Below are 27,698 nucleotides of genomic sequence, written 5' to 3'. Positions count from 1 at the left end.
TGTGGAATTTTAAACGGTACGTGATACAACAAGACGTATTAATTGTTTTTATTGTACAAATTTACATTTTTTTTCAATTTTCACAGAGTATTTGCAAATTGACGCATTTATTTAGAATATACATTTGAATGATTCTTTCGATAATCGATTCTCCACTAAGGCCTCCAATTGAATGTAAAAAAAAAATATTTACCTTGAAGTGGTCGGAGTATCAACTTTTGGGGTCGCTATAAGTTTATTACTAATATTTTGAAATGAAAACCCCGACCTCCTGGAGTATTATTATAATAAAATGATTTATTACATGCATAAATTAACGAGAATGTATTCAATTCAATTCTGCTGAAGCAAATTTCACTGCATTTTTAAAGGCTTCTTGTGATAAACCTGTACATAAAGAGGCACAAGCGGCTTCGATTTCTTCGTCCGTAAAAGCTCTTACATCTTCTTCCGATGAGACTTCCTCTTTCTCCGTTTCTTCTGGTACAGGAAAAAATGTAACATGCATCTTATCACTATAGACTTCAATAATTTTTGCTGGCCAGAAATACGATTTGAACCTTTTCGCCAACACCACCTCATTGGGAGAGTAACGGGAAAGAAATCCCTGGTCTACTGGTATTGGTACTACTGAAGTAGGGTCCACATGTTCCAATAGCATATCTAGCATAGGTTGAAGGGTTTCCTCGTCATCAATGGTCACATTTATTGGATGATCTTCGATTAGATTTATCATGTTGGTTGATAATTCATCTTTATTGCTTATTCTGAAAATTAAATTGAATTTCTTCAGTATAAAATTGGATCAGACATTTTTTAAGTAATTACTCACATTAATCCCTGGTCTACTACCAATGACATATCTTGTACTAATGGCATAACTGTCATAGGTGGAAGGGTCTCCTCGTCGTTGGTGATCACATTTATTGGATGATCTTCGATTGGACTTATCGTATTTGTCCCTGGTTTATCAGCAAAGAGAGCTTCATTACTTCTACTAAAAATTAAATAAAATTCTCGAGAATAAAATTGGATCAATCATCTTTAACATATTTACTTACATCAATTGAATCGACGCATTTTTTATATATTCGATCTCCTCAGAATCAATATCGATATTTTGTAAATATAAACGAATCGTTTCCAGATTTCTACTTCGACACCAAAAAAAAGATCTAGCCGATTTAGCTAAGGCTTCATTGACTTTATTTTCTTTAGGAATACCACAGAGTTCTTTATATAATGCGGTGGCCTTAGAGATATTGCCGTCATAAATCTTTTTGTACTCTTCATAATCTTGTCCAGGAAAAAGAGCATATTCAACGCATACGACAGTTAATATCCCACGATTTATTCGATAAAGATTAGTTACTGTCAAGTACTCAATTGTAAGATTAATAATCGTTTTTTTAAACTCTTCTAATTGTAATTTTGAAGGTGGTCTGTTGGGGAATTTTTTCATTCCCTCGCGTAGTATATCTATTAAAATTTTTTCGTTCTCTATATCTTCTTCTTTTACTTCTTTGTTCTCTAAATAATTCACCAAATTAATAAGAGCATCTGCGTTTCCTTTTTTTTGAAAATATTCTCGATTCACAATATATCTTTCCCATGGAACAGTTTCAGCAGTTTTCTTATTATTACTGGAAATTAAATTAAATTTTTTTAGACTATATAATTGTAGCAGGCATTTCCAATATATTGACTTACATAAATTCAATCGACGCTTTCATTATATAGATCATTTCTTCTATATTAATATTAACTGTTTTCAAATAAGATCGAACCGTTTCCAAGAATGTCTTATTATTAGTAAACAACCTGCTCCTAAAAAAAGAAGTAGTTGATTTAACTATAACAGGGTCGAGTTCATCTTCTGTTGTGAAACCACAATGTTCACGCAGTTTTTTATACAGATTGGGTGCCTGATCATCGCAGCATCTATATATTGTTCTATGTTTTCTATGGTCTTCTCCGGGGTATAAGACATGTTCAACACAAGCGACGGCCAATATACCACGATTTATTCGATATAGATTAGTTTTCTTCAATTCATCAATTTTAAAAAAACAAAGAGCTTCTTTCAAGGCATTAATATCTTTTGTCGTAAGGGATATTTTCTTTCCCATTCCTTTGAGTATTATATCCTTCAAAATATCTTTATTATCTAAATTTTCTTCCGTAATTTCATTTTTATTTAAATAATCTACTAAATGTATAATATAAACTGCAGTACTTTTTTGACGGAAATACTCTTCTGTCATTAATCTTCCCCGCATTTTTTTTCTTTTGTCAAATGCTCTGATACTGATGAAACTTTATATTTAAAACTATTGAACGTTGGATGGTTATTATAGATATTTAATTTTGAATAGATTAATTAATGTTACAATCTGATGTGTAAGACATTCGAGAACAATCGCTTTACTGTCAATACTAACAGACCCATAAATTTATGCTTTGCTCCAGATCAATGTTGTGTTTCTTCGCTCACACACATTAATAAATAAACATCGCCAGAAGAATAAATATACCAAAACATAATTTTTACGTTCTTCTTGTCATATTAGTAAATTTTATATATTAAGCAATTCAATTTATAACAACATTTTTTATTAACTATAACGCACCTGTGTAATTCACGGTCAAAAAACAGCGGATTACCGATGCAAAAACCACACCAGTCTTAGACTTCTAACAGCGTCCAGGTGATCCGCGTAGTCAGCATCTGAATAACTTTATTATTTGCACTCATGCCGTTTCTCATGCTTAAAAATGATCATTGTATATTACCGCGAAGACTGCTCAGAGCTTTTTAATACCTTCGAGGGTTATCTGCTATATGTTTGTGAAGAAAACAACTCGAAAAATTTACAGTAAATATTAAGTTGAGTCTAGATACCTAGTTATACTGAATATATAATATTGCTATATTGTATACTACTAAGTATACACTCAAAAAATTGACAATATTTCAAAATTATTGAAGACCAACTTTTGATTTTTTTGTACTTTTGGAAACCATGTTGAGGGACAGCAGCTCAACTAAATTTAGCTAACTGCGTTGAGTTGTGTGAGCCCAAAAATATAGTTCTCACAACTAAATGTTGTATCGTTGATAAAATATTAAAAACTTTGAACTGTCAGATGTTGCTATGTTCATTTTAATGAACATTCCGGTTACGCTCACTTACAAACGCATTATATTGACGTGACGCGACGCAGTTCACGTTTGTTGTCATAGAAAAATATGAATCGAGCTGTATCAGCTCAAAAAATTGCTTGGTCAGAACTACACTTCGGATCGAACTTTAAAAAAAAGAACTTTTTTGTAAAACGACTTTCTTTTAAAAGGTATTGTCCTAAATAATAGCATGTTTAGATGTCAGAGTACGGATATCTTCGGGGTGGCTCATTCGATTGTTTTTCGTTGTTTTTCGTGCACAAGATCCGCATCTTATAATTCAATTTATTTATTTCACATTAAATTTTGAAAAACATAACAGATAATCATCTCTTTTAGTTATTATGCCAAAGAAACTGTATTTGTTTCAATTATTTACCGCAGTCCGCTCGCGACTTTGTAACGTCTCTCTCCAGTTGATCGAAGCGTCACTCCGCGCTGTTCAAGTTCGCACGAGTCGGCGGTCGCTCGCTCAAACGGCAACGGTCATATTGCCAGTTGCCGCTACGCCGCAGTCCAAGCAACAAAGGAAGATCGCATCGACCGCAGCGAGTGATTGAAAGTGAAAAATACTTCATATTCCATACAAGTGCGAAAAAAAACAATGGCTAACAACGAATTCGACGTATATTGCGTCAAGGGCGGCGGTGGCGGTGCCGGAGGCCGATACGACTACAATTCCGAGATCGCGAATTATTACGAGATAATCTCGAATCTACGAAAAATGAAGTGTATGCAGGAGATGGTCGTTCACGAGATGAACGATGGAAATCAAGAGGACTTTCACGATAGACTGATTTCCTTGATAAGCGATTGGCGGGGCCGGTATCCGGATCTGCGCAAGATGTTCCGTCCCAAGGAGGTGGACTGGCTCCTCACCGAGTGCATGGACTACGACAACTACGAAAAGTTGCTGAACTTCGTGATCGAGTCGGGCTACAGAGACCAGGCCGAGACCGGAGCGGACGGCGAGCCGCTGTTCCATCGCGTCACGCCGATTCATCGCGCGATCGAGTGCGACTACGACGACTTTGTGAGCCAGCTCTTCGAGATATACGAGGTTTGCGAGGTTAATTACGTGGACGAGCGAGGCTTAACTCACTTTCACGCGGCCTGCGCGTACGACTGCGACAACGTCGTCGAGAGATTCCTCGAGCGAGGCAGGGTCGATGTCAATCTAATATGGCGAGTTACGGGCGAGTCTCCGCTGCACATGGCTCTGTCCTGGTCGTCGGGTAGCGAAAAAGTGGCCGAGCTGTTGCTGAGACACGGCGCCGATCCCAATTTGGCGGACGACGCGGGATCGACGCCTCTGCACGTCATCAGCGAGAGATGGCACGACGAGCACGAATTGTTGAAACTGTTTTTCCGGATCAACGACGATCGAAATCAAAGCGTACACGTGGACGCTCGAGGCGCGTCGGGTAACACGCCGTTGCACGTGGCCCTGAAGGAAAGCAACGCGAAGGTGGCCGAGCTGCTGCTGCGACGAGGCGCCGATCCGAGCTTGGCCAACGACGAAGGATCGACTGCTCTGCACTTCATCTGCTCGCGCAATTCCGATTGCCGCGTATTGGCGGAGACATTTTTCAAGATCAACGCGGAACTCGATCGGCCCGCGGTGTGCATCGATGCCCGAGACAAGCTGGGCAACACTCCGTTGCACCGGGCTGTGTTTCGGGGCCACGAGCGATTGACCGAGTTGCTTCTGAGAAGAGACGCCGACCCAACACTGACCAACGACGAAGGACTGACGCCCCTGCATATCGTTTGCAAGAGAGAAGGCAAGGACGACGGTTTGGCGGAGAGATTCTTCGAAGTCATCGGTGACCTGGGGAAGCAGGTGCGAGTCGATGCCAAGGACAATTCGGGCTACACGCCGCTGCAATGGGCCGTGGCGAATTTCCTACCGGACACCGTCGACGCGCTCGTGGATCGTGGCGCCGATCTCCAGAGCTTCGTCTTTCCCGCTGCGAGTCGATTCGACGCCGATTCGAAAGAGAGCTGCCTTTCGATCTCGGATAAGTTGAAATTGGCGCACGACACTCGAGCCATGGTCGAGCGCTTGGAAAGAAGGGGATACGCGCTGGACCGAAGCGACGTCGCGACGATCCTGAACGCCTTCGATAAGCACGAATTTTTCAAAATTTCAGAGGATCTCGACGAACGTTGGTACGAAGACGAGAAATTCGTGAAAACGGGAAAATATTTCGAGATAAAGCCGAACTTGACTCTGTACGACCTCGTTCGTTTAAGACCCGAAGCGGCGGAAAAACTCATCAGCTACGAGGAGATTTCCAAGTTTCTGCGCTCGAACAATTTTTACGGGTGCGTCGCGTGGAAAAATCGCGATGCCTGCGACGCGCGCCTGTGCGCGATAATAACGAGACGATTGTACCGCGGATGGGCGCTGGATCCGATGATGGATTTGACGCGCCGCAAGTTGCCGATTCTCTGCTGCGACATGATTATCGAGGGCCTGAGTAACGAGGATTTACGAAGCATCTGCTTGGCGGCTACGGGACGAGACTAGTGATGCGTCGATTAAAGGATATTTATTGTGTGTTTCATGTCTATTTTTATGCAAGTTTCATCGATTACATCGTTAATAAACAAATTTTCTGGAAATCGATAGTCGTTCATATTCTTTCTGATTAAAAAACTGTCCTCTCGATTTTTTTGTGATCCAATTTAGTAATAGTCCAGGCCCCAGCTTCTTTGAAGACAATTTTTCTTACTCAACGTTCTTGCACATTTCCATGTGGAAAATTACTCACTGAACTGATTCGAATGTTGCAAGACCCTAAAAACTTCGACGATGGCAATTTGCTGGTCGTCGTCGCCGAGGTGCACCAAATCGTTACAGCCGAACACTTGGAATTATTCATTGTTTAAGACGCTTTGCAGCACCGGGTATCAGCATCAATTGGTGCAATGGATGTTTCATTATATTTCAAATATCGGTAAATTGGATCGATGAGCAAATTGTACGAAATGTCAGCCGAAAACTCTCCGGGGAACTGAATTTCTTTGTTCGGTGTGAAACGCTCCGGAGAGCCTTTAAGTTCAGAAGTTCTCTTCGATAGTCCAGTAGTCACTTTCATTTCTATTATTGATTGATTTTTTTTTTCTTGAATTATACTCAACTTTTTTTAAAACTTTTCCATGCAAAAAAGATGAAAATTTTACATTTTCATCTACCTTGCGCGTTCGTGTTCTTCCCATCGGCTCTATATATGTAGCATACGTAATCGGCAAGGGCATTGTCACACATTTATAGAGCTCGACACTCGCGCTACGCGTAGTCCGGAGCAATTCGTTTGTTTCTGTGCGAAGGGAAAAAAATTCGCGCTTCCTCTCTCGCTCGAGAGGAATTAAAACTTCGGTTTGAATCTTTTCTATTTTTCCGGGTTTTCGTTGCGAGTCGCGAGCTTGCAACATTTTACAGGTGGGAGAGAAAGACTGGAAAAAAAAATAAAGAAATTCGTACTCGGCGTGTGTATTTCGTGAAAAAATGTATGAGTACGCAAGGCGTGTGTTGTGAGGGAATGTAAACGTCGATGAGCTCGTATTATATGCAGCCGCATAGATGCGAAGCTCGCATATATACGCACATACCCACGACCTTTCCAGGAGGTCGGATAAATTTCAATTTTCACTCGACTTTGTACAAACATACACACACACGCATATAACGCACCATATGCTATATAGTAGCACATCACGGTCTAGCTCCGAATTTACACGCGCAATAGCGTGCGCGCCTGCGAGCTCGAGTTAAAATTTTAATCTGCGCCTCGAATCTCGTGTGCACTGGTCATATATGGTTGATTCTCCTGAAATCTGCTTTTTGCATGTCTTTATGCCATATTCTTAAACTAGTGAAGATGAGCCAAAACTGGCTCGGTCATTCATTCAATATTGTTGTATTCTTCATGATAGGACATAAATATTTCAATTTTTTAGGGTCAGTTAAATTTGCCGTGAAGATATACATGCCAAATGTCACCTCCGTGGCATGTCTACATCTCAAAATCAACTCTATTTGCATGTACCATGCATTCTCATTAGCACCTGACCCTATAATAACTATGAGACCAGCTTCTATACATCCAGAGTAAAGTTTAAGTCTATTATAGGGCTTTGAAAAATGTTTTAAAAAAATTTCCCACGCAATTGAAAAATGTCTCGGATTTTAATCATGCTTCTGAATAATTTCAAACATACCGCCTGCTTTGGGTCGCTAACTCATTTTTGATGTCGCTAGATACGTAAATGTCAAGTATTATAGCCCAGCTTTCGATTGGTGTAGGTTGCGGGTTCAAATTTTACATTTTATCGATGCTGCGATAATTATTCTATTGAAAAATTCACGTGTGTCAAAAAAACGGTCACCTCCGTGGACATGAATATCTCGAGCTATGATCATTCTTTTTAACCGCTCGCCCCGTCAAAAGACTCGTTTTTCATGACCAAATTTCGGGTTGTGCGGAAAATTTTGTGCGTTTCTTATTTTTCTTACATAGTTGATCAAAGCAGCGATTTGTCACCTCCGTGTGTGTCACCTCCGTAACCGAAAATAGTCGATTTTAAGCATAAAATCGGACATAGTTTTCGTAAAACGAAATCTCAAAGCCCCAGATTCAATAATTATTCATATTTTATGGTTTAAAAAAGGGTAAACTAGTTCGCGCCGTTCAATATGACAAAAAAATTTTCACCATTTTTTCGTTTTCCATACCCGAAAAAGCAGATTTCGGGAGAATCAACCATGTAAGGTATGTGCCTTAAATTTGATGAGTTTTCGGAGTTGGTAGTTACGCTAGTAACATCATATAGATCTCAGAACATAGAAAAGACTCTGCAAGAGTGTAATGAGCGAACGAGGCAACGGCGCATTTTTAATAATGATTCAGTACAAATAATTGAAATAAATGGCGCACAAATGTGGAATTTTAAACGGTACGTGATACAACAAGACGTATTAATTTTTTTTATTGTACAAATTTACATTTTTTTTTCAATTTTCACAGAGTATTTGCAAATTGACGCATTTATTTAGAATATACATTTGAATGATTCTTTCGATAATCGATTCTCCACTAAGGCCTCCAATTGAATGTAAAAAAAAATATTTTCCTTGAAGTGGTCGGAGTATCAACTTTTGGGGTCGCTATAAGTTTATCACTAATATTTTGAAATGAAAACCCCGACCTCCTGGAGTATTATTATAATAAAATGATTTATTACATGCATAAATTAACGAGAATGTATTCAATTCAATTCTGCTGAAGCAAATTTCACTGCATTTTTAAAGGCTTCTTGTGATAAACCTGTACATAAAGAGGCACAAGCGGCTTCGATTTCTTCGTCCGTAAAAGCTCTTACATCTTCTTCCGATGAGACTTCCTCTTTCTCCGTTTCTTCTGGTACAGGAAAAAATGTAACATGCATCTTATCACTATAGACTTCAATAATTTTTGCTGGCCAGAAATACGATTTGAACCTTTTCGCCAACACCACCTCATTGGGAGAGTAACGGGAAAGAAATCCCTGGTCTACTGGTATTGGTACAACTGAAGAAGGGTCCACATGTTCCAATGGCATATCTGGGATAGGTGGAAGGGTCTCCTCGTCGTTGGTGGTCACATTTATTGCATGATCTTCGATTGGACTTATCGTATTTGTCCCTGGTTTATCAGCTTCATTACCTCTACTAAAAATTAAATAAAATTCTCGAGAATAAAATTGGATCAATCATCTTTAACATATTTACTCACATTAATTCAATCGAAGCATTTTTTATATATTCGATCTCCTCAGAATCAATATCGATATTTTGTAAATATAAACGAATCATTTCTAGATTTCTATTTGTACAGTAAAAAAAAGATCTCGCCGACTTAGCTAAGGCTTCATTGACTTTATTTTCTTTAGGAATACCACAGAGTTCTTTATATAATGCGGTGGCCTTAGAGATATTGCCGTCATAAATCTTTTTGTACTCTTCATAATCTTGTCCAGGAAAAAGAGCATATTCAACGCATACGACAGTTAATATCCCACGATTTATTCGATAAAGATTAGTTACTGTCAAGTACTCAATTGTAAGATTAATAATCGTTTTTTTAAACTCTTCTAATTGTCTTTTTGAAGGTGGTCTGTTGGGGAATTTTTTCATTCCCTCGCGTAGTATATCTATTAAAATTTTTTCGTTCTCTATATCTTCTTCTTTTACTTCTTTGTTCTCTAAATAATTCACCAAATTAATAAGAGCATCTGCGTTTCCTTTTTTTTGAAAATATTCTCGATTCACAACATATCTTTCCCATGGAACAATGTTAACAGTTTCAGCAGTTTTCTTATTATTACTAGAAATTAAATTAAATTTTAGAATATATAATTGTAGCAAGCATTTCCAATATATTGACTTACATAAATTCAATCGACGCTTTCATTATATAGATCATTTCTTCTATATTAATATTAACTGTTTTCAAATAAGATCGAACCGTTTCCAAGAATGTCTTATTATTAGCAAACAAGTTGCTCCTAAAAAAAGAAGTAGTTGATTTAACTATAACAGGGTCGAGTTCATCTTCTGTTGTGAAACCACAATGTTCACGCAGTTTTTTATATAGATTGGGTGCCTGATCATCGCCGCATCTATATATTGTTCTATGTTTTCTATGGTCTTCTCCGGGGTATAAGACATGTTCAACACAAGCGACGGCCAATATACCACGATTTATTCGATATAGATTAGTTTTCTTCAATTCATCAATTTTAAAAAAACAAAGAGCTTCTTTCAAGGCATTAATATCTTTTGTCCCAAAGCCTGATTTCTTTCCGATTCCTTTGCGTATTATATCCTTCAAAATATCTTTATTATCTAAATCTTCTTGCGTAATTTTATTTTTATTCAAATAATCTACTAAACGTATAATATAAACTGCAGCATATCTTTGACGGAAACACTCTTCTGTCATTAATCTTCCCGGCATTTTTTTCTTTTGTCAAATGCTCTGATACTGATGAAACTTTATATTTAAAACTATTGGACGTTGGATGGTTATTATAGATATTTAATTTTGAATAGATTAATTAATGTTACAATCTGATGTGTAAGACATTCGAGAACAATCGGTTTACTGTCAATACTAACAGACCCATAAATTTATGCTTTGCTCCAGATCAATGTTGTGTTTCTTCGCTCACACACATTAATAAATAAACATCGCCAGAAGAATAAATATACCAAAACATAATTTTTACGTTCTTCTTGTCATATTAGTAAATTTTATATATTAAGCAATTCTATTTATAACAACATTTTTTATTAACTAAAAAAATTGCGTTGTCAGAACTACACTTCGGATCGAGCTTTAAAAAAAGAACTTTTTTGTAAAACGACTTTCTTTTAAAAGGTATTGTCCTAAATAATAACATGTTTAGATGTCGGAGTACGGATATCTTCGGGGTGGCTCATTCGATTGTTTTTCGTTGTTTTTCGTGCACAAGATCCGCATCTTATAATTCAATTTATTCATTTCACATTAAATTTTGAAATACACAACAGATAATCATCTCTTTTAGTTATTATGCCAAAGAAACTGTATTTGTTTCAATTATTTACCGCAGTCCGCTCGCGACTTTGTAACGTCTCTCTCCAGTTGATCGAAGCGTCACTCCGCGCTGTTCAAGTTCGCACGAGTCGGCGGTCGCTCGCTCAAACGGCAACGGTCATATTGCCAGTTGCCGCTACGCCGCAGTCCAAGCAACAAAGGAAGATCGCATCGACCGCAGCGAGTGATTGAAAGTGAAAAATACTTCATATTCCATACAAGTGCGAAAAAAAAAACAATGGCTAACAACGAATTCGACGTATATTGCGTCAAGGGCGGCGGCGGCGGCGCCGGACGCCGGTACGACTACAATTCCGAGATCGCGAATTATTACGAGGTAATCTCGAATCTACGAAAAATGAAGTGTATGCAGGAGATGGTCGTTCACGAGATGAACGATGGAAATCAAGAGGACTTTCACGAGAGACTGATTTCCTTGATAAGCGATTGGCGGGGCCGGTATCCGGATCTGCGCAAGATGTTCCGTCCCAAGGAGGTGGACTGGCTCCTCACCGAGTGCATGGACTACGACAACTACGAAAAGTTGCTGAACTTCGTGATCGAGTCGGGCTACAGAGACCAGGCCGAGACCGGAGCGGACGGCGAGCCGCTGTTCCATCGCGTCACGCCGATTCATCACGCGGTCGAGTGCGACTACGACGACTTTGTGAGCCAGCTCTTCGAGATATACGAGGTTTGCGAGGTTAATTACGTGGACGAGCGAGGCTTAACTCACTTTCACGCGGCCTGCGCGTACGACTGCGACAACGTCGTCGAGAGATTCCTCGAGCGAGGCAGGGTCGATGTCAATCTAATATGGCGAGTTACGGGCGAGTCTCCGCTGCACATGGCTCTGTCCCGGTCGTCGGGACGCGAAAGAGTGGCCGAGCTGTTGCTGAGACACGGCGCCGATCCCAATTTGGCGGACGACGCGGGATCGACGCCTCTGCACGTCGTCAGCGGGAGGTGGCACGACGAGCACGAATTGTTGAAACTGTTTTTCCGGATCAACGACGATCGAAATCAAACCGTACACGTGGACGCTCGAAGCAAGGCAGGTAACACGCCGTTGCACGTGGCCCTGAAGGAAAGCAACGCGAAGGTGGCCGAGCTGCTGCTGCGACGAGGCGCCGATCCGAGCTTGGCCAACGACGAAGGATCGACTGCTCTGCACTTCATCTGCTCGCGCAATTCCGATTGCCGCGTATTGGCGGAGACATTTTTCAAGATCAACGCGGAACTCGATCGGCCCGCGGTGTGCATCGATGCCCGAGACAAGCTGGGCAACACTCCGTTGCACCGGGCTGTGTTTCGGGGCCACGAGCGATTGACCGAGTTGCTTCTGAGGAGAGACGCCGACCCAACACTGACCAACGACGAAGGACTGACGCCTCTGCATATCGTTTGCAAGAGAGAAGGCAAGGACGACGGTTTGGCGGTGAGATTCTTCGAAGTCATCGGTGACCTGGGAAAGCAGGTGCGAATCGATGCCAAGGACAATTCGGGCTACACGCCGCTGCAATGGGCCGTGGCGAATTTCCTACCGGACACTGTCGACGCGCTCGTGGATCGTGGCGCCGATCTCGCGAGCTTCGTCTTTCCCGCTGCGAGTCGATTCGACGTTGATTCGAAAAAGAGCTGCCTTTCGATCTCGGATAAATTGAAATTGGCGCACGACACTCGAGGCATGGTCGAGCGCTTGGAAAGAAGGGGATACGTGCTGGACCGAAGCGACGTCGTGACGATCGCCAACGCCTTCGATAAGCACGAATTTTTTAAGATCCCCGCGGATCTCGAGGAGCGTTGGTACAAAGACAAGAAATTCGTGGAAACAGGAAAATATCTCGAGATAAAGCCCAACGTGACTCTGTACGATCTGGTTCGTTTAAGACCCGAAGCGGCGGAAAAACTCATCAGCTACGAGGAGATTTCTAAGTTTCTGCGCAAGAACAATTTCTACAGGTGCATCGCGCGGAAAGATCTCGAGGCGTGCGATGCGCACTTGTGCGCGATAATAACGAGACGATTGTACCGCGGATGGGCACTGGATCCGCTGGTGGATTTGACGCGACACAAGTTGCCGATTCTCTGCTGCGATATGATTATCGAGGGTCTGAGTAACGAGGATTTACGAAGCATCTGCTTGGCGGCTGCTGGACAAGACTCGTGATGTGTCGATTAAAGGATATTTGTTGTGTGTTTCGTGTCTATATTTATGCAAGTTTCATCGATTAAATCGTTAATAAACAAATTTTCTGGAAATTGATAGTCGTTCCTATTCTTTCTGATTAAAAAACTGTCCTCTCGATTTTTTTGTGATCCAATTTAGTAATAGTTTAGGCTCCAGCTTCTCTGAGGACAATTTTTCTTATTCAATGTTCTTGCACATATCCATGTGGAATTGTTGGAAGACCCTGAAAACTTCGACGAGGTCAATTGCGTGCTCTTGAGCTTGTTTGCCAGGGACTACTTCGGCTGTCGTGGTTCCATCGCTTGACTTGCTGGTCGTCGCCGAGGTTTCACCAAATCGTTACAGCCGAATATCTATAGAACCACTCATTGTTTAAGATGCTTTGCAGCAAGAGTATCAGCACCAATTGTTGCAACAGATGTTTCATTATATGTCAAACATCGGTCCATTGGATCGATGAGCCAATTCAACGGAATGTCAGCCGTAAACTCTCCGGGGAACTGAATTTCTTCGTTCGTTGTGAAACACTCCAGAGAGCCTATAAGTTCAGAAGTTCTCGTCGATAGTCCAGTAGTCACTTTCATTTCTATCGTTGATTGATTTTTTCTTGAATTATACGCAACTTTTTTTAAAACTTTTCCATGCAAAAAAGATGAACATTTTACATATTTATCTACCTTGCAGTCGGCTTTACGTAGTACGTAATCGGCAAGGGCACGTCGTAGCCACAGTGTATCTCTCGTGTCTGGCGTTGCATTGAAATTGTCACACATTTATAGAGCTCGACACTCGCGCTACGCGTAGTCCAAAGTAATTTGTTTATTTCTGTGCGAAGGTAAAAAAATTCGTGCTTCCTCTCTCGCTCGAGAGGAATTAAAAATTCAGCTTGAATCTTTTCTATTTTTCCGGGTTTTCGTTGCGAGTCGCGAGCTTGCAACATTTTACAGGTGGGAGAGAAAGACTGGAAAAAAAAGGAATTTGTGCTCGGCATGTGTATTTCGTGTAAAATGTAGGAGTACGCGATGCGTGTGTTGTAAGGGACGTAACGCAGTGCGTGGTATGTAAAAAACGTCGATGAGCTCGTATTATACGCAGCCGCATAGATGCGAAGCTCGCATATATACGCACATACCCACGACCTTTCCAGGAGGTCGGATAAATTTCAATTTTCACTCGACTTTGTACAAACATACACACACACGCATATAACGCACCATATGCTATATAGCAGCACATCACGGTCTAGCTCCGAATTTACACGCGCAATAGCGTGCGCGCCTGCGAGCTCGAGTTAAAATTTTAATCTGCGCCTCGAATCTCGTGTGCACTGGTCATATACGTACTATATAGGTATTAATGTGTGTGCGGGGGTGTGTGTGCGCGCGCGTACGAAACGATAAGCTCGAATTACTTTATTCATCGTAGTTCGGTGCGGTGGTACATTTGGTACGTTTATATATATACGCCAGCGGGTCCGCGTAACTGTACATAATACGCAGTACTCTATCCCATTTTACTTTTTTTTTTTTTTCGCGCGAACGTTGAAAAAAAATACCCGCGCGAAACGAGGCGGCGAGTCGTACGCGCTAAACTTTAAAAACCAGCTCGTACAACTCGGAGAGAGTCACGGTGCGAGAAAAAAAAAAAGATATTTCAACATTTTTATTCGAGTTCGGTCCGTGTGTGCTACACGATGACACGATATGCGTAAAAATGATATTGTATTCGGATTAGTATGCATTCAAAGTCTATTATGGACGTTGAAATTACGAGCGCATATGTTTGCGACGTCCGTGCAGGCGATCGGATGCCGAGTGTATATTTACCGCATAACGAGCGATAACGTAGGTAGTCGTTGCATCGACGCGATTTTTGCTATGCTTTCAGAGCTTGACGTAGGCGCCACTCGTCGGGGGAAACATTTTTCCTTTGAAATATCGATGCAGCGAGATGAATTTTCATTCTTGTCAGCGGAAGATGAGTTAATGACATTGAAACGATTCTCAAAACGAGCTGTGAAACTTATTGTCGGAAAGACAAGTCGCATTAATTTTGTGAATATGCATGTATTTATTAGTCGAAAAAAACATATTCGAACGACTTTTGAAGCGGTTCGTATAGGAAAGTTTACCGAACGCGTCGAATTTGTCAAAAAGATGACGTCGTTGTTGAGTCGAGTGGTTATACACACCCACTTTTTTACATCGGTAATGTTTTTATTATTATTTTGCCACTTTTTTTTTATCTAAGAACACGTCATTTCTCGTCCTCGAACTCCAAATCCTGCGAAAAATCAACGCGACTCGTTAGATCTCGTATTATGACGTACGGAATGATTTTGCAGAATGTTCCTTTTCGTTTTATCTTCTTCTGTTTGCGTTACATATATGCTTACCAAATTTTGCGGATCTCTACTCAGCTGAGATCTGGGATTGATTTGAATGATTTATTTCGATCAAACGAATCGCGAGAGTCCAAAGAGCAACCCGAATTCATCGTGTAAATATTCGTACTCGCGTATCAGGGTACAAGATACGTATACAAACGACAGCATTCGATCACTTCTCTTCCGCGCATATGCGACGCGTATTATATGTACACGCGGGGGACACGACACGCAGTTCGCCCAAAAAGCATCTTGCCCAAAAATTTCAGTCTACTTTCTTGCGTACGCGCACACACATAGGCTCGTAATCGTTTCGCAGCAGCTCTTCTTATATATGTAGGTCGCGCGCATTTGAAAAATAAACATCTGCCGCTGTGTACGCGTAGCATCATCGCGGCGTAATTGTTATACGGTATGTACAGTGCGCGGAGATAGAAGAAAGATCGTATATGTGGAAATTATTCATACGCGACTTTCCTTTCGTATGAATGACGAGATCGATCAATTGCATTTATACATAGAAAGGCGAGAGATTTTCATTTACTGTGATCGCGCAGATCAGAGCTTTTAATTGGCAGTCATGCTCGTTAACTCGACATCGCTTCAGAGCTCAATGGGTAAGCTCTCGTTTTTTATTCGCTTTATCATTATTATTATTAATATTATTGCTGCTGCTGCTGTGTAGAGAAAAAAATTGGCACTGGAACCATATTTCGATTACTCGTATATATCTCCGTATCGCCGTGGCCGTGAGAGCGAGAGCAAATAACATGCACTATATACGAGCGTATTATTGACTCTTGTCGAAACTAGCATCCACCGGCGAGCGAGCGGACGGACGAGTCAGACAGACAGAGAGGCTCAATAAAGACGGGCCGATTATGTGTGCCCCAAGATGCGTGGCCGTCTTCGCAAATGGCACATGTATACACGCTTTATTGTATCGTGATAAGTCTCGTGAGTGCAGATGCGCGCGGGTGTATTATACGTATATATAGCAGTCGAGGCGCGGCGTACCTCGGATACAACATCGTGATCGACGCATTCGGTTTGGTTTGTGTACAGTTTTGAATTTTTTGGCTGCGCCCGACGAGACTGAAATAATTGGGATCGATGCGTGGAATCGGAAGGATTGATACGAAACGCAAAATACGAGTGTAACAAGTGAGTGATCTCTTGCAATGCACGTTTACTCGGACTCTTTCTCTTCTATTTTCCCCCCGTAGCTCGTAATTTATTTTACAGTGAATCTGTCGGCGACTCCGTAATTGCATTAGAAAAACGTGACGATAAATAATAAGAAAATTAACCCGACTTGAGCAGTCGCACGCGTACATTAACGTAAAAATAATAATATAAGAACGCGAAAACTCGGCATCTGTGTGCTGTATCGACCTCGAACGAGCGAAAGAACGTATATACACATAATTGTAGTAAACAAAGTAGCGCACGGCGCATCTTGAGTTCATGTGTTTTTTTTTCTCTCCGTCTCTGTATCATTTACTCACTTCAGAGAAAGAGAGATAGGACAAAGATGTCAAATTGTCAATTTTGCAGGCTGATGTTTTCCTGCTCGTTACCCAACCAGCGGTATAAGCAGCTGGTGTGTGTGTGTATCATCATCGTATCGTTGCATTCTCAAACGAGCGAGAGAAGAAGAAGCAAAAAAAAAATTCATACGATCGCGCCGAATAATTCATTCATATACGCGATACATCGCGCAGCGCGCCGGGGTCTATACACAACAATATCGTATCCGCATTATATACAACGAGCGTCATCGCGTATACATAGTGTGTACTGTGTATATATAATGTGATAGATCTCAAGTCTCGAGTCGTCGCTCATTCAGCATCGTATACATCCACAATATCGCATACGTATCAAAGCTGCATAATAAGGCACACATGATACGCCGCATAAGTTACGCGCGGATCGTATACGTGTAATGAAATTACGACCCGATCGCGCAATTACAATTGTGCGCGTATATAATTTGAATTAGCTATTTATGCGAGAGAAGCGTGTGCGAGCGCTGAAAAAATAAAGACGAAATATAAGAACGTATATATTATCGCGTCGATCCGGGTGCGAGTGTATGAATGGAGGGTGATTCCCGCACGGTACGTATAATATCCTTATCTTGGCTCGGCCAAATATTTGACTGTACGTTTCAAGGTCTGCTCCTCCCCGTTCTCTCACGCTCTGAGTTTCCTCTTTCAGCACCTTCCAAAAATGAAATTGCTCTGGCTTTTGTCAAACGATAATACCTTTGGTTCAGGCTCTCTCTCTCTTTTTACGCGCGAACGAATCTTTTTCGCAGTCGGTTAGCTTTAATTTCTACGGACCGATATTGATCCTCCTGAGTAACAAGTGAGCGTGCACGTTTATAAGAAAAATATATTAGGAAAGATATTGAAAATATGTAAGAAAAAAAAATTGAGAATAATTATTGCTACTTCAAAATGTCCAAATAATACGAATATTTGACGAATTTAATTGTTTTTATGGTCACAACAGCGTTGCATACTTATTTTTATTATAATTTTTGCTTGAAATTATATGATTGACATAAAGGTTTCATCGATTCGTCTCGGTGATTGGTCATTGGAATTGGTAGTGCAGTCATTTTTACAAGATTCGATAAACGGAGTTCTTCGCAAATGCATGGATTAACATTGATTGAAAAAATTAATTCCAAAGAATTTTACATAATACCGTCTATAGATAAATCAACCCTGAGTGAAGGTGCATGATACGTCCTTTAATTATGAAATAGTTTTATTATGATGAAAAATGAGAAATTCTTTGAGGTTTTCGCATAAGATACTCCGTTGCAAATCATTCCTCGAACTTATGAATGATGAGTCGTTCTCGTAACCGTTGTGGACTGACGTTTGATGGGTGAGCAACTTTGATTTTTCTCGAAATTTCATCTCGCAATGGTCACATTCGTAATCTTTGCGACCTTCGTAATCTGTTTCTTCATGGCTATTCAATTTCGATGGATCACTATTTTCAGAAATATCATCCTGGCGACCTTCATGGACTGTATTTTGATGTTTTTTCAAATTACTTTGATTTCCAAATTTTGTTTCACACTTGTCACACGAGTAATCTTTCCGACCTTCATGAACCGTTTTTTGGTGTTTGAGCAAATGCGGTTTTTGGGCAAATTTCTTCTCGCATATGTCACAAACGTAATGTTTGCGACCATCGTGTACTGTCTGTTGGTGTCTGATCAAATCTGACTTTTTCCCAAATTTCTTCTCGCACTTGTCGCATGCAAAATCTTTACGACCTTCGTGGACCATCCTCTGGTGTTTTAATAAATCTGATTTAGTTCCAAATTTCTTCTCGCAATGGTGGCATGCGAAATCTTTACGACCTTCGTGAACTGTTTTTTTGTGGAGAAGTAAATACGAATTTACCCCGAATTTCTTCTCGCACTTGTCGCATGCATAATCTTTGCGACCTTCATGTACTGTTCTTTGGTGCTTTGACAAATCTGATTTAGTACCAAATTTCTTCTCGCACTTTTCGCATACGTGATCTTTCCGACCTTCGTGGACAGTCTTTTGATGCCGAACCAAAATCCATTTTCGTCCAAATTTCTTCTCGCACTTGTTGCATACAAAATCTTTCCGACCTTCGTGTACTGTCTTTTGATGGTGGAGGAAATTAGGTGTTTCAGTCAATTTCTTCTCGCTATTGTCGCATGTGTAATTTTTTCCAGCTTCGAGTAATGTCTTTTGGTGATAAGGCAAATTTGATTTTTGTCCATACTTCCCCATGCCCTTGTCGCTTGTGGTATCTTCAGGCCCCTCCTCGTGCTCACAATCTTTTTGCATATCGTGAATTATGTCACTGTTGCGACTCATGATTGATTTCTTTTCACGATTATCTTTTAAAAAAATTCCTCAAACTTATTTTCCGCCGACGGAACGACAATGTTACTTTCGCTCGATCTATTTGTTTTCCTTTGGATCTCTTTTCACATGTACCTCAATTTGCCTCAGTTAATCTAGCGATCGTTCAGTTCAAGATGAAATTTGAACGAATAAAATATACGTAGAATATTACGTAGGGTATCATCGACGAAAGCAACACTTGAACTAATTTAATCGTCAATTAAAATGTCCAGTAATTAGAAAGCTACGTCTCAATTGCTCGTTACTATTGTTTACATTTTGACACAGATTACTCTATTTACATATTGCTCGATCATCTTTCAATGGCCCTACATTGCTCATAAACAAATTTTCTGCGTAATGATAGTCTCTGATTCATTCTGATTAAAAATTCGTTCTCTCGATTTTGTTGTTTCAATCTAACAATATAGTCTAGCAACAAAATTGCGTCGTCGGCTCTTGCTCTCGTATTTGGCCCCTCGGCCTCTCTCTCTTCTCTTGCTTTCCGTTCGTATACCTCGGAAAATCTCGACATCCCCAAAACGTGCGACCGCGAAATGACTTTCCTGCGTATTAAACAGCTATTATCGTAAGTGCACATTGTAATCGATCGATCGATCGGATCCATCGAGATCTCTTCGTTCACAGGCGGCACAATAATATCGTTATCGAGTATCGGCGCGAATGTGCACGCGTTAAAATATTCACCGATCGAAACGCATTCGTATATAAATGTACAATGTTTAAAGCCGATAAATCGGCGCTGAGAGCTATCGGACGCGCTACATTGATGATAATAATAATAATAATCATCATCGAAGTATGCGTATGTGCAACAGATACATTCTCGCTTCCAGCTGCGTGTATACATGTTTACAATTATAATATTGTGTATGCATCTTATCTTACGGACAGCTAATTGTCTATCGACGCGGCCAATCCGACTCCGTGTGTATATAAGTATACATAATCGTATCGAGCTTCCAAGGCACGCTCGTGTCATGTTTTCCTTTTTTTTTATTTTTTTTTTTTATGCATAAAGATTCCTCTCTCTAGCTCTCTCTCTCTCTCTCTCTTGATTCGTATCGACTGATCGATAAGGAAAAAAAAAGCACACGTACAATAGGAAAACGAAACACACAAAACAATAACGCATAGAAACCCGATTATGCGAGAGATCGGCGCGTATACAATCATACAGCCGTGCGCGCGAAACACACACGCACAATACGCGCGTGCATTTCGAAGCGCATTTCGCGAAACTCGCGCGCGCCGCTCGGAGACTCGCAGCCCTGCCTCCGACGACGAGTCGGTGCAGTTTTACGCCGACAACCGCTCGACGAGCAGTTGGTATAGCACAACACCAGTATTAGTCGTCGTCTTCGTTGACACTCGGTGCTCGCAACTTTTTTTTTTATCATCCAATAGTGTGAGTATACTTCTCGAATCAATCAGTATTAACAGTGGAGTTTTTCAGTGATCGATGACTTTCTTCGCGCCGATCGGTTACCGTGTTTCTTCGTACATCGTAGATACAGACGTAAACTTTCATCTCTGGTCGTTATCGAGATTTGACCCTGAATAGTTTTTTTTCTTCTTTCGTTTCACGCGAAATTTCAAATCCTATCGCTCGGCATTTTAAAAGTGTTCAAATCGTCGGCTGCACGTGCGTTATCGAAGCGTGTCAAGTTCTTGCATACGAGTGTTTACGCGCGCGTGTACACGCATAACGATTGTACTTATACTATCAAAATGAGTCAAGTTTTTTGTTTTTTTTTTTTTTTTCTACCAAACGACCAAAGTTCAGGGAGAAAAATCGGCGCGATATCCGCGCGAATGCCATACAAGTATAATAAACGTGTTATAAGCGTAGGTGTGATACGAGCGCTCGACGTGTTTACACCCTCGTTTATATCGATTGTATAAACTGTGTGTATGTGCGGACATTGACCCATACGCGCGTGTCGCGCCTCGGTGTACATCTTTTTTATGTATTTTTCTTGGGTATATAATGTATATTTTTGCGCCGCATTGCACACGGCTGTCGACCGATAAAAATGCGCGAGAAAGAGAGAGAGAGAGAGAGAAAAAAAAACGATATACGTAAGTCGTGAAAGTAATCAGCGCGACGAGAGACGAAAATAGTCGACTTTCTACAAATTAAACTACTGCAGCACATTGTTGTTGTTGTTTTTGTTGGTTGGCAATAATTGTGACGACTTTCATTGACGAGGATTTTTATAACGAGCATTAGACTAATGAGTTTTCCCGCGGCTCGAATGCGGATACCATCGAGATCTCGATTTAAATGCCTTCGCGTATATAAGAGCGTCGTAAATTTTGTCAGCGACGAATTTCGGGTCGCCGTAAGCGAAGAACTAGACTAGAGCAAAAGATTACGAAGGAAATGAACAAGCTGGGAGGCTGTCAATAAAAAATGAGCCTTGTTATATGTATTACATTATTTTTTATCGACTTATAAAAAAACGAGGTATTTGAACCCAGATAAAAAAATGTTCAACTCCCTATTAATTATTAATTAAGGATATTATTTATTTTCATTCAAAAGTTTATTGATTTCTTTTCAACATAAGTATTGTTTTTACATGGTGATATAACGCTGGAGTATTTTATGATATTATTATAATTTGATAATTTTTAATTAGTCTTTCGAACGTGTACATTAAATTTTTTTACGTTCATATTAATTAGTAATATGTGAATGATGTACTCTTCGTCATGTAACTGCATCAAAAAGAATTGTAAGAATATGCGTAAATGATTTTTTGCATTTATCTCGACCATGTGTGACACCGATATGATTCACATTCATGTGGAATCTGAGATTGTGTTGATGATAAGACTTTTTAGCAAATGACTTTTTTTACATATCACATGTATGTTTAGTACCATGATGCATTGAATCGATGTGGGTTCTGAGATTACCCTTCATTTTATAATCTTTTCCACAAATTTAGCATGTACGTTTAGTTATACCTTTACGCACCGCATCTAAGTAAACTTTAAGATTGGATTTTTTTGGAAATGACTATCCACGTGTTTTGCGTACATGTTTGGTACGATTATTGTGCACAGAATCGATGTGAACTTCAAGATTGTGTTTACTTGAAAATTGTCTTCCACAAATATCACATGTATTTTTGGTACCATTATGTATTCTATCGATGTGGGTTTTAAGATTGCATCTTTGGGAAAATGTCTTGCCGCATAGGTCACATTTATGTTTGTTACCATTGTGCACCGTATCGACGTGAACTTCAAGATAATGCTTACTTGAAAATTGTTTTTCACAAATATCACATGTATGTTTGGTACCATTATGTATTCCATCGATGTGGATTTTCAGATTGGATCTTTGTGAAAATGTCTTGCCACATATGTCACATGTATGTTTGGTACCATTATGTATTCCATCGATGTGGATTTTCAGATTGGATCTTTGTGAAAATGTCTTGCCGCATATGTCACATGTATGTTTGTTACCATTGTGCACCGTATCGATGTGACATTCGAGATAATTCTTACTTGAAAATCGTTTCCCACAAATATCACATGTATTTTTGGTACCATTATGTATTCTATCGATGTGGGTTTTAAGATTGCATCTTTGGGAAAATGTCTTGCCGCATATGTCACATTTATGTTTGTTACCATTGTGCACCGTATCGATGTGAACTTCAAGATAATGCTTACTTGAAAATTGTTTTCCACAAATATCACATGTATGTTTGGTACCATTATGTATTCCATCGATGTGGATTTTCAGATTGGATCTTTGTGAAAATGTCTTGCCACATATGTCACATGTATGTTTGGTACCATTATGCACCGAATCGATGTGATGCTTCAGATTAAAACTATGAGAAAATGTCTTGCCGCATATGTCACATGTATGTTTGTTACCATTGTGCACCGTATCGATGTGACATTCGAGATAATTCTTACTTGAAAATCGTTTCCCACAAATATCACATGTATTTTTGGTACCATTATGTATTCTATCGATGTGGGTTTTGAGATTGCATCTTTGGGAAAATGTCTTGCCGCATATGTCACATTTATGTTTGTTACCATTGTGCACCGTATCGATGTGAACTTCAAGATACTGCTTACTTGAAAATTGTTTTCCACAAATATCACATGTATGTTTGGTACCATTATGCACCGAATCGACGTGAGTTTTGAGACTAAATTTTTGTGAATATTTCTTGCCGCAAATGTCACATGTATATCTGGTACCTGTATGCATCGACTTGATGTGGGTTTTGAGATTACCTTTTACTGAATAAGTCTTGCCGCAAATATCGCACGAGTGGGTATTACTTTGACGAGATGATTTAATGTTCTTATTCACATTAGTCCTATGTGAACATTTTTTTTCACATTTCTGAGCTGTATTACTATGTAATGTATTAGTTTGTAATTTAAGGTTATATTTGCTGTTAAACTTTGTTGTGATTCTTCTTTTTTTATTTCCTTGGATAATTTCACTGTCGACATTTAACTTCAATTGTTCTACATCATGTTGGAAAAGTTCCTCTTTCACTTTCGCCGTGGTCTCTACTTTTATTTCTTTTTGATTTTTATAACCATCGTCAATTTCTTTATTTACTGGCAAATTAATATTGGGCTTGACATCTTCACATTCAAAAACTATATCCATATCGTCATTGAGTTCGCTTTCGCGATTTTCGTCCCATTTTCGAATACTATGAGTCTATGGAAAAATAATAGCTACATGAGAATTTTTATTATACTATACATAATCACATATTCGATTATGAACTCTTACCGAATTTTCTCGCGGAAACGGTATAAGTGGAAAGTTCTTCAGATCGGGTTTCTCGTCAATCATTTCATCGCGAGGCTCCTCCTTCACCCTGAAACTACCCAAATTAGGTTAAGTATTTCGTTGCGATACTCTTACAATTTTTTCTCGCGTTAAAATGAAAATTACCTGAAGTCACGATTACTCGTTCCACTGGATTCCATATTTGTCACTTGAAATTCCGTTGACTTTGATAAACTCTCTTGGTGACGATCGAGCTAACTATACGCGGGTCGACTGGCGAAGAGCACTGTTCCGTGGCTACTGCCATTGGCGGGCTCGTTCCGTTGTTTACGTCGTGCGCGCGGTATGTGTGACCTGTCCGATACCTGTTATGTCCGGCACATGATATTTTGCCATATGAACTGCAGGCAAGACTACGAACAAAGCAAAATCATTGGGAGAAATGACATTACTTATCGATATCAAACAATTTTCTACGAATGAATTATTTCCTTAAACCTTAATATTACACCGTTACACAGGCGCGGATCCTGCAGCGGCGGCGACGGCGTCGGCGGCGCAATCATCAGCGATCAGCGGCACGATCATGATGGGCTCGGGCACGTTCTACCTGCTGCAGCTGCTGCTGAACGGGCTGCTGGCCACCGGCTGGGCACTCGGCACGTCCGGCATGGACCAGCTCAAGGTGGCGGGTATACCCGCGCCCGAACTCGTCGACTTGGCCGACGACGGGATCGACATCGATGTGGACGATCGGGACAACAATTACGCCACGGCCGAGGACAGGTCGCAGTCGCGACCGACGACGACGATACAGCCGCTCCCGGGTCTGCTGTATCCGCGCGAGAGCGAGACCCGCGAGGTGCGTATAATGAATAAAAATGTTAATTTTTAGGGATGAATGCTTAGATTCAAGTGAGACTTCTTGTAGATAAAATCTCTGGACGGACTGTGGGATTTCGCCGTGCCGCCGAGCAACGACGTGCTGCTCGGCCACAGGGAGTCATGGCACGCCCGGACCTTGTCCAATGTGAGCTAATTTCCATAAATAATTTTTTTTTTTATCGCGCAAACGTATAAATATTCATTTTTGGGGCGCAGAGCACCAAAGTGATGCAGATGCCGGTGCCGTCGTCCTACAACGACATCACGACGAGTCGAGCGCTGCGCGACCACGTCGGGCCCGTCTGGTACGAGAGGAGGTTCTTCGCCCCGCAGTCCTGGTACCAGAAGCGCGTCTACATCAGATTCGGCTCGGTCAATTATCTCGCTCAAGTCGTAAGTAGATACTAATATCTACAACTTCTTAATATCGAAATAAACTCGTATACGATCTCCTTTTTATTTGTGCGCTGCAGTGGTTCAACGGCGAGCTCGTGGCCAATCACGAGATGGGCCACCTACCCTTCGAGGCCGACATCACCGACAAGATCCTCTACGGCCTGGAGAATCGCGTCACCGTCGCCGTGGACAACAGCCTCCTCCAGACCAGCGTACCCCAGGGCCGTATCCTCGACACCCCCGCGGACAACGGCACCGTCAAGGTCCAGTCCTACACCTTCGACTTCTTCAATTACGCCGGGATACACAGGCCCGTGCTGGTGCACACCAAGCCCCGTGTCCACGTCGAAGACATCAGCGTCGACACGGCCCTCGTGCGCGATCAGGGCGTCGTCAAGTATCGGGTGCAGGTGGCCGGCGCCGGTGCCGGGGATACGACCCCCCACGTCGAGGTGGCGCTGCTCGATCACGCCCAGAGGCTGCAGGTCAGGTCGACAGCGAGAAACAATCAGCCGGGCACGTTGAGGGTGAGCGAGCCGAGGTTGTGGTGGCCCAGGTCGATGAGCCCAAGCCCGGGCTACCTGTACACGCTCGAGGTCACGGTGCTCGTGCCCAATACGTCGCTGATCGACGTCTACCGGCTGCCCGTGGGCATACGCACGCTGCGCTGGACCAACACGAGTCTGCTGCTGAACGAGCGGCCCGTCTACTTTCGGGGCTTCGGCAGGCACGAGGATGCCGCCCTCAGGGGTCGAGGGCTCGACCTCGTCACGGTGGCGCGAGACTACGAGCTGCTCAAGTGGGTCGGCTCGAATTCCTATCGCACCAGTCACTATCCGTACAGCGACGAGGTGCTGGACATGGCCGACCGGCTCGGCTTCATGATCGTCGACGAGTGCCCGTCGGTCGACACGGAGAATTTTTCAGCCGAGCTGCTGGCCAAGCACAAGCGCTCGCTGTCGGAGCTGGTGCGCCGCGACAAGAATCGGCCCTCGGTCGTCATGTGGTCGATCGCCAACGAGCCGAGGACGCAGCTGCCCACCGCCGATCTGTACTTCAAGGAGGTGGCGGAGCACGTCAAGTCGCTGGATCCGACGAGGCCGATTACCATCGCCTTGGCCAGGAGCGTCTTGGTGAGTTGAATTTTTTAACCCTTTTTTTTTTTTTTAACGTACGCGTAATTGACTCTCGATTCGTAAAATATAGGAAGACAAAGCGGGCCAGTATCTGGACGTGGTGAGCTTCAATCGCTACAACGCCTGGTACTCGAACACGGGCAGGCTCGACATGATCACGAGCCGCGTCGTTGCGGAGGCCAAGGCCTGGCATCTCAAGTACAACAAGCCGGTGATGATGCTCGAGTACGGCGCCGACACCATGCCCGGACTGCACGAGGTACGGATAACGTATAATATGAAAAAAAATAATACCGATCTGATACCGATTTATTTATTTATAATGACGCAGCTACCCGAGTACGTGTGGAGCGAGGAGTACCAGCTCGAGACCATGTCCCGGCACTTTGACGCGTTCGACCAGCTGAGGCGCGAGGGCTTCTTCGTCGGCGAGTTCATCTGGAATTTCGCCGATTTCCGTACGGCACAGAGTACGTCTAAGAAATCTAAGGATCGTCCTCGTAAACAAGGCGGCCATAAGAGGCGCAATAACAGAAACGAGACAATAACGAAACGACGCTCTTCTTTTTCAGCTTACACGAGGGTGGGCGGCAACAAGAAGGGCATATTCACGCGCGATCGCCAGCCCAAGATGGTGGCGCACCACGTGCGTAGGCGCTATCACGCGCTCAGCGCCAAGCTCGACAGGGCTCCGGAAGTGCCCGACGATCTCGACCACTACGTCTACTGCGGAGCCAAGGACTGCGTGTAAACCGTTGTGTGACGAATAGTATAACGACGAAGCAGTACAAATCGATGTTACATTAAAGGATTGACTATTTTTTTTTTTATAAACGAAAGAAGAGGAAGAGAAATCGAGATTAATTGAAGCATTTGTGCGACATAAATTTTTACATGTAAATAATTTTATATTATACCGAGCTTGTATACAACGATATACAATGTAAGATTGTAACGTTAAGAATTGTACCGTGTTCATAATACTATGTATTTACACGATTCGATACACACACGGAAAATAATCCACGTTAATATACACACACACATAAACACGTAAACACGTTTTCGTATTTAAAATAAATACCTATATCAATTGCGCAACCAATGCGAAACTCGTTGTTTTGATTTCATTCGCGTCTATAATACGAGCCCAAGTTTATAACACGCACGT

At 41.6% G+C, this 27,698-nt stretch overlaps 5 protein-coding genes across 9 annotated transcripts; 3 read left to right on the top strand and 2 right to left on the bottom strand.

Moving 5' to 3' along the window:
- LOC106656406 lies at positions 1 to 2,440 on the bottom strand. 2 transcript variants are annotated; one of them, XM_023460041.1, is made up of 4 exons: positions 1,711 to 2,440; positions 1,062 to 1,643; positions 833 to 997; positions 1 to 767 (listed from the first exon to the last, which is right to left on the bottom strand). In XM_023460041.1, the coding sequence occupies exons 1-4, from the start codon at positions 2,277 to 2,279 to the stop codon at positions 329 to 331; spliced, it is 1,755 nt and encodes a 584-aa protein (XP_023315809.1). In that variant the 5' UTR covers positions 2,280 to 2,440; the 3' UTR covers positions 1 to 328. The 2 variants fall into 2 exon arrangements, with proteins under 2 accessions (XP_023315809.1, XP_023315810.1); XM_023460042.1 differs by having other exon boundaries at positions 833 to 994.
- An 875-nt stretch (positions 2,441 to 3,315) lies between these two features.
- Positions 3,316 to 5,717, top strand: LOC111693895 (serine/threonine-protein phosphatase 6 regulatory ankyrin repeat subunit C-like). Its single transcript, XM_023459975.1, has 2 exons — positions 3,316 to 3,354; positions 3,569 to 5,717. The coding sequence occupies exon 2, from the start codon at positions 3,789 to 3,791 to the stop codon at positions 5,715 to 5,717; it is 1,929 nt and encodes a 642-aa protein (XP_023315743.1). The 5' UTR covers positions 3,316 to 3,354; positions 3,569 to 3,788.
- Positions 5,718 to 8,132: 2,415 nt separating this feature from the next.
- LOC111693907 lies at positions 8,133 to 10,347 on the bottom strand. The gene is made up of 3 exons (XM_023460043.1): positions 9,620 to 10,347; positions 8,965 to 9,555; positions 8,133 to 8,900 (listed from the first exon to the last, which is right to left on the bottom strand). Exons 1-3 carry the CDS (start codon positions 10,186 to 10,188, stop codon positions 8,459 to 8,461), a joined length of 1,602 nt encoding a protein of 533 aa, XP_023315811.1. The 5' UTR covers positions 10,189 to 10,347; the 3' UTR covers positions 8,133 to 8,458.
- Positions 10,348 to 10,399: 52 nt separating this feature from the next.
- On the top strand, positions 10,400 to 13,025 carry LOC106656428 (ankyrin-3-like). Of its 2 annotated transcripts, none has more exons than XM_023460040.1 (2): positions 10,400 to 10,611; positions 10,858 to 13,025. In XM_023460040.1, the coding sequence occupies exon 2, from the start codon at positions 11,048 to 11,050 to the stop codon at positions 12,977 to 12,979; it is 1,932 nt and encodes a 643-aa protein (XP_023315808.1). In that variant the 5' UTR covers positions 10,400 to 10,611; positions 10,858 to 11,047; the 3' UTR covers positions 12,980 to 13,025. The 2 variants fall into 2 exon arrangements, with proteins under 2 accessions (XP_023315808.1, XP_023315807.1); XM_023460039.1 differs by having other exon boundaries at positions 10,826 to 13,025.
- Positions 13,026 to 15,920: 2,895 nt separating this feature from the next.
- Positions 15,921 to 27,639, top strand: LOC106656449 (beta-glucuronidase). 3 transcript variants are annotated; one of them, XM_014377435.2, is made up of 8 exons: positions 15,921 to 16,003; positions 24,632 to 24,972; positions 25,042 to 25,140; positions 25,212 to 25,388; positions 25,469 to 26,524; positions 26,598 to 26,786; positions 26,859 to 26,997; positions 27,100 to 27,639. In XM_014377435.2, the coding sequence occupies exons 1-8, from the start codon at positions 15,967 to 15,969 to the stop codon at positions 27,276 to 27,278; spliced, it is 2,217 nt and encodes a 738-aa protein (XP_014232921.1). In that variant the 5' UTR covers positions 15,921 to 15,966; the 3' UTR covers positions 27,279 to 27,639. The 3 variants fall into 3 exon arrangements, with proteins under 3 accessions (XP_014232921.1, XP_014232923.1, XP_014232922.1); XM_014377437.2 differs by lacking the exon at positions 15,921 to 16,003 and adding an exon at positions 16,390 to 16,550; XM_014377436.2 differs by lacking the exon at positions 15,921 to 16,003 and adding an exon at positions 20,528 to 20,726.
- Positions 27,640 to 27,698: the final 59 nt, after the last annotated feature.

Source organism: Trichogramma pretiosum, unplaced genomic scaffold (assembly GCF_000599845.2).
Source record: "Trichogramma pretiosum strain Unisexual culture from Peru unplaced genomic scaffold, Tpre_2.0 scaffold10, whole genome shotgun sequence".
Lineage (NCBI taxonomy): Eukaryota > Metazoa > Arthropoda > Insecta > Hymenoptera > Trichogrammatidae > Trichogramma > Trichogramma pretiosum.
This window is presented reverse-complemented; position numbering and strand designations above follow the sequence as displayed.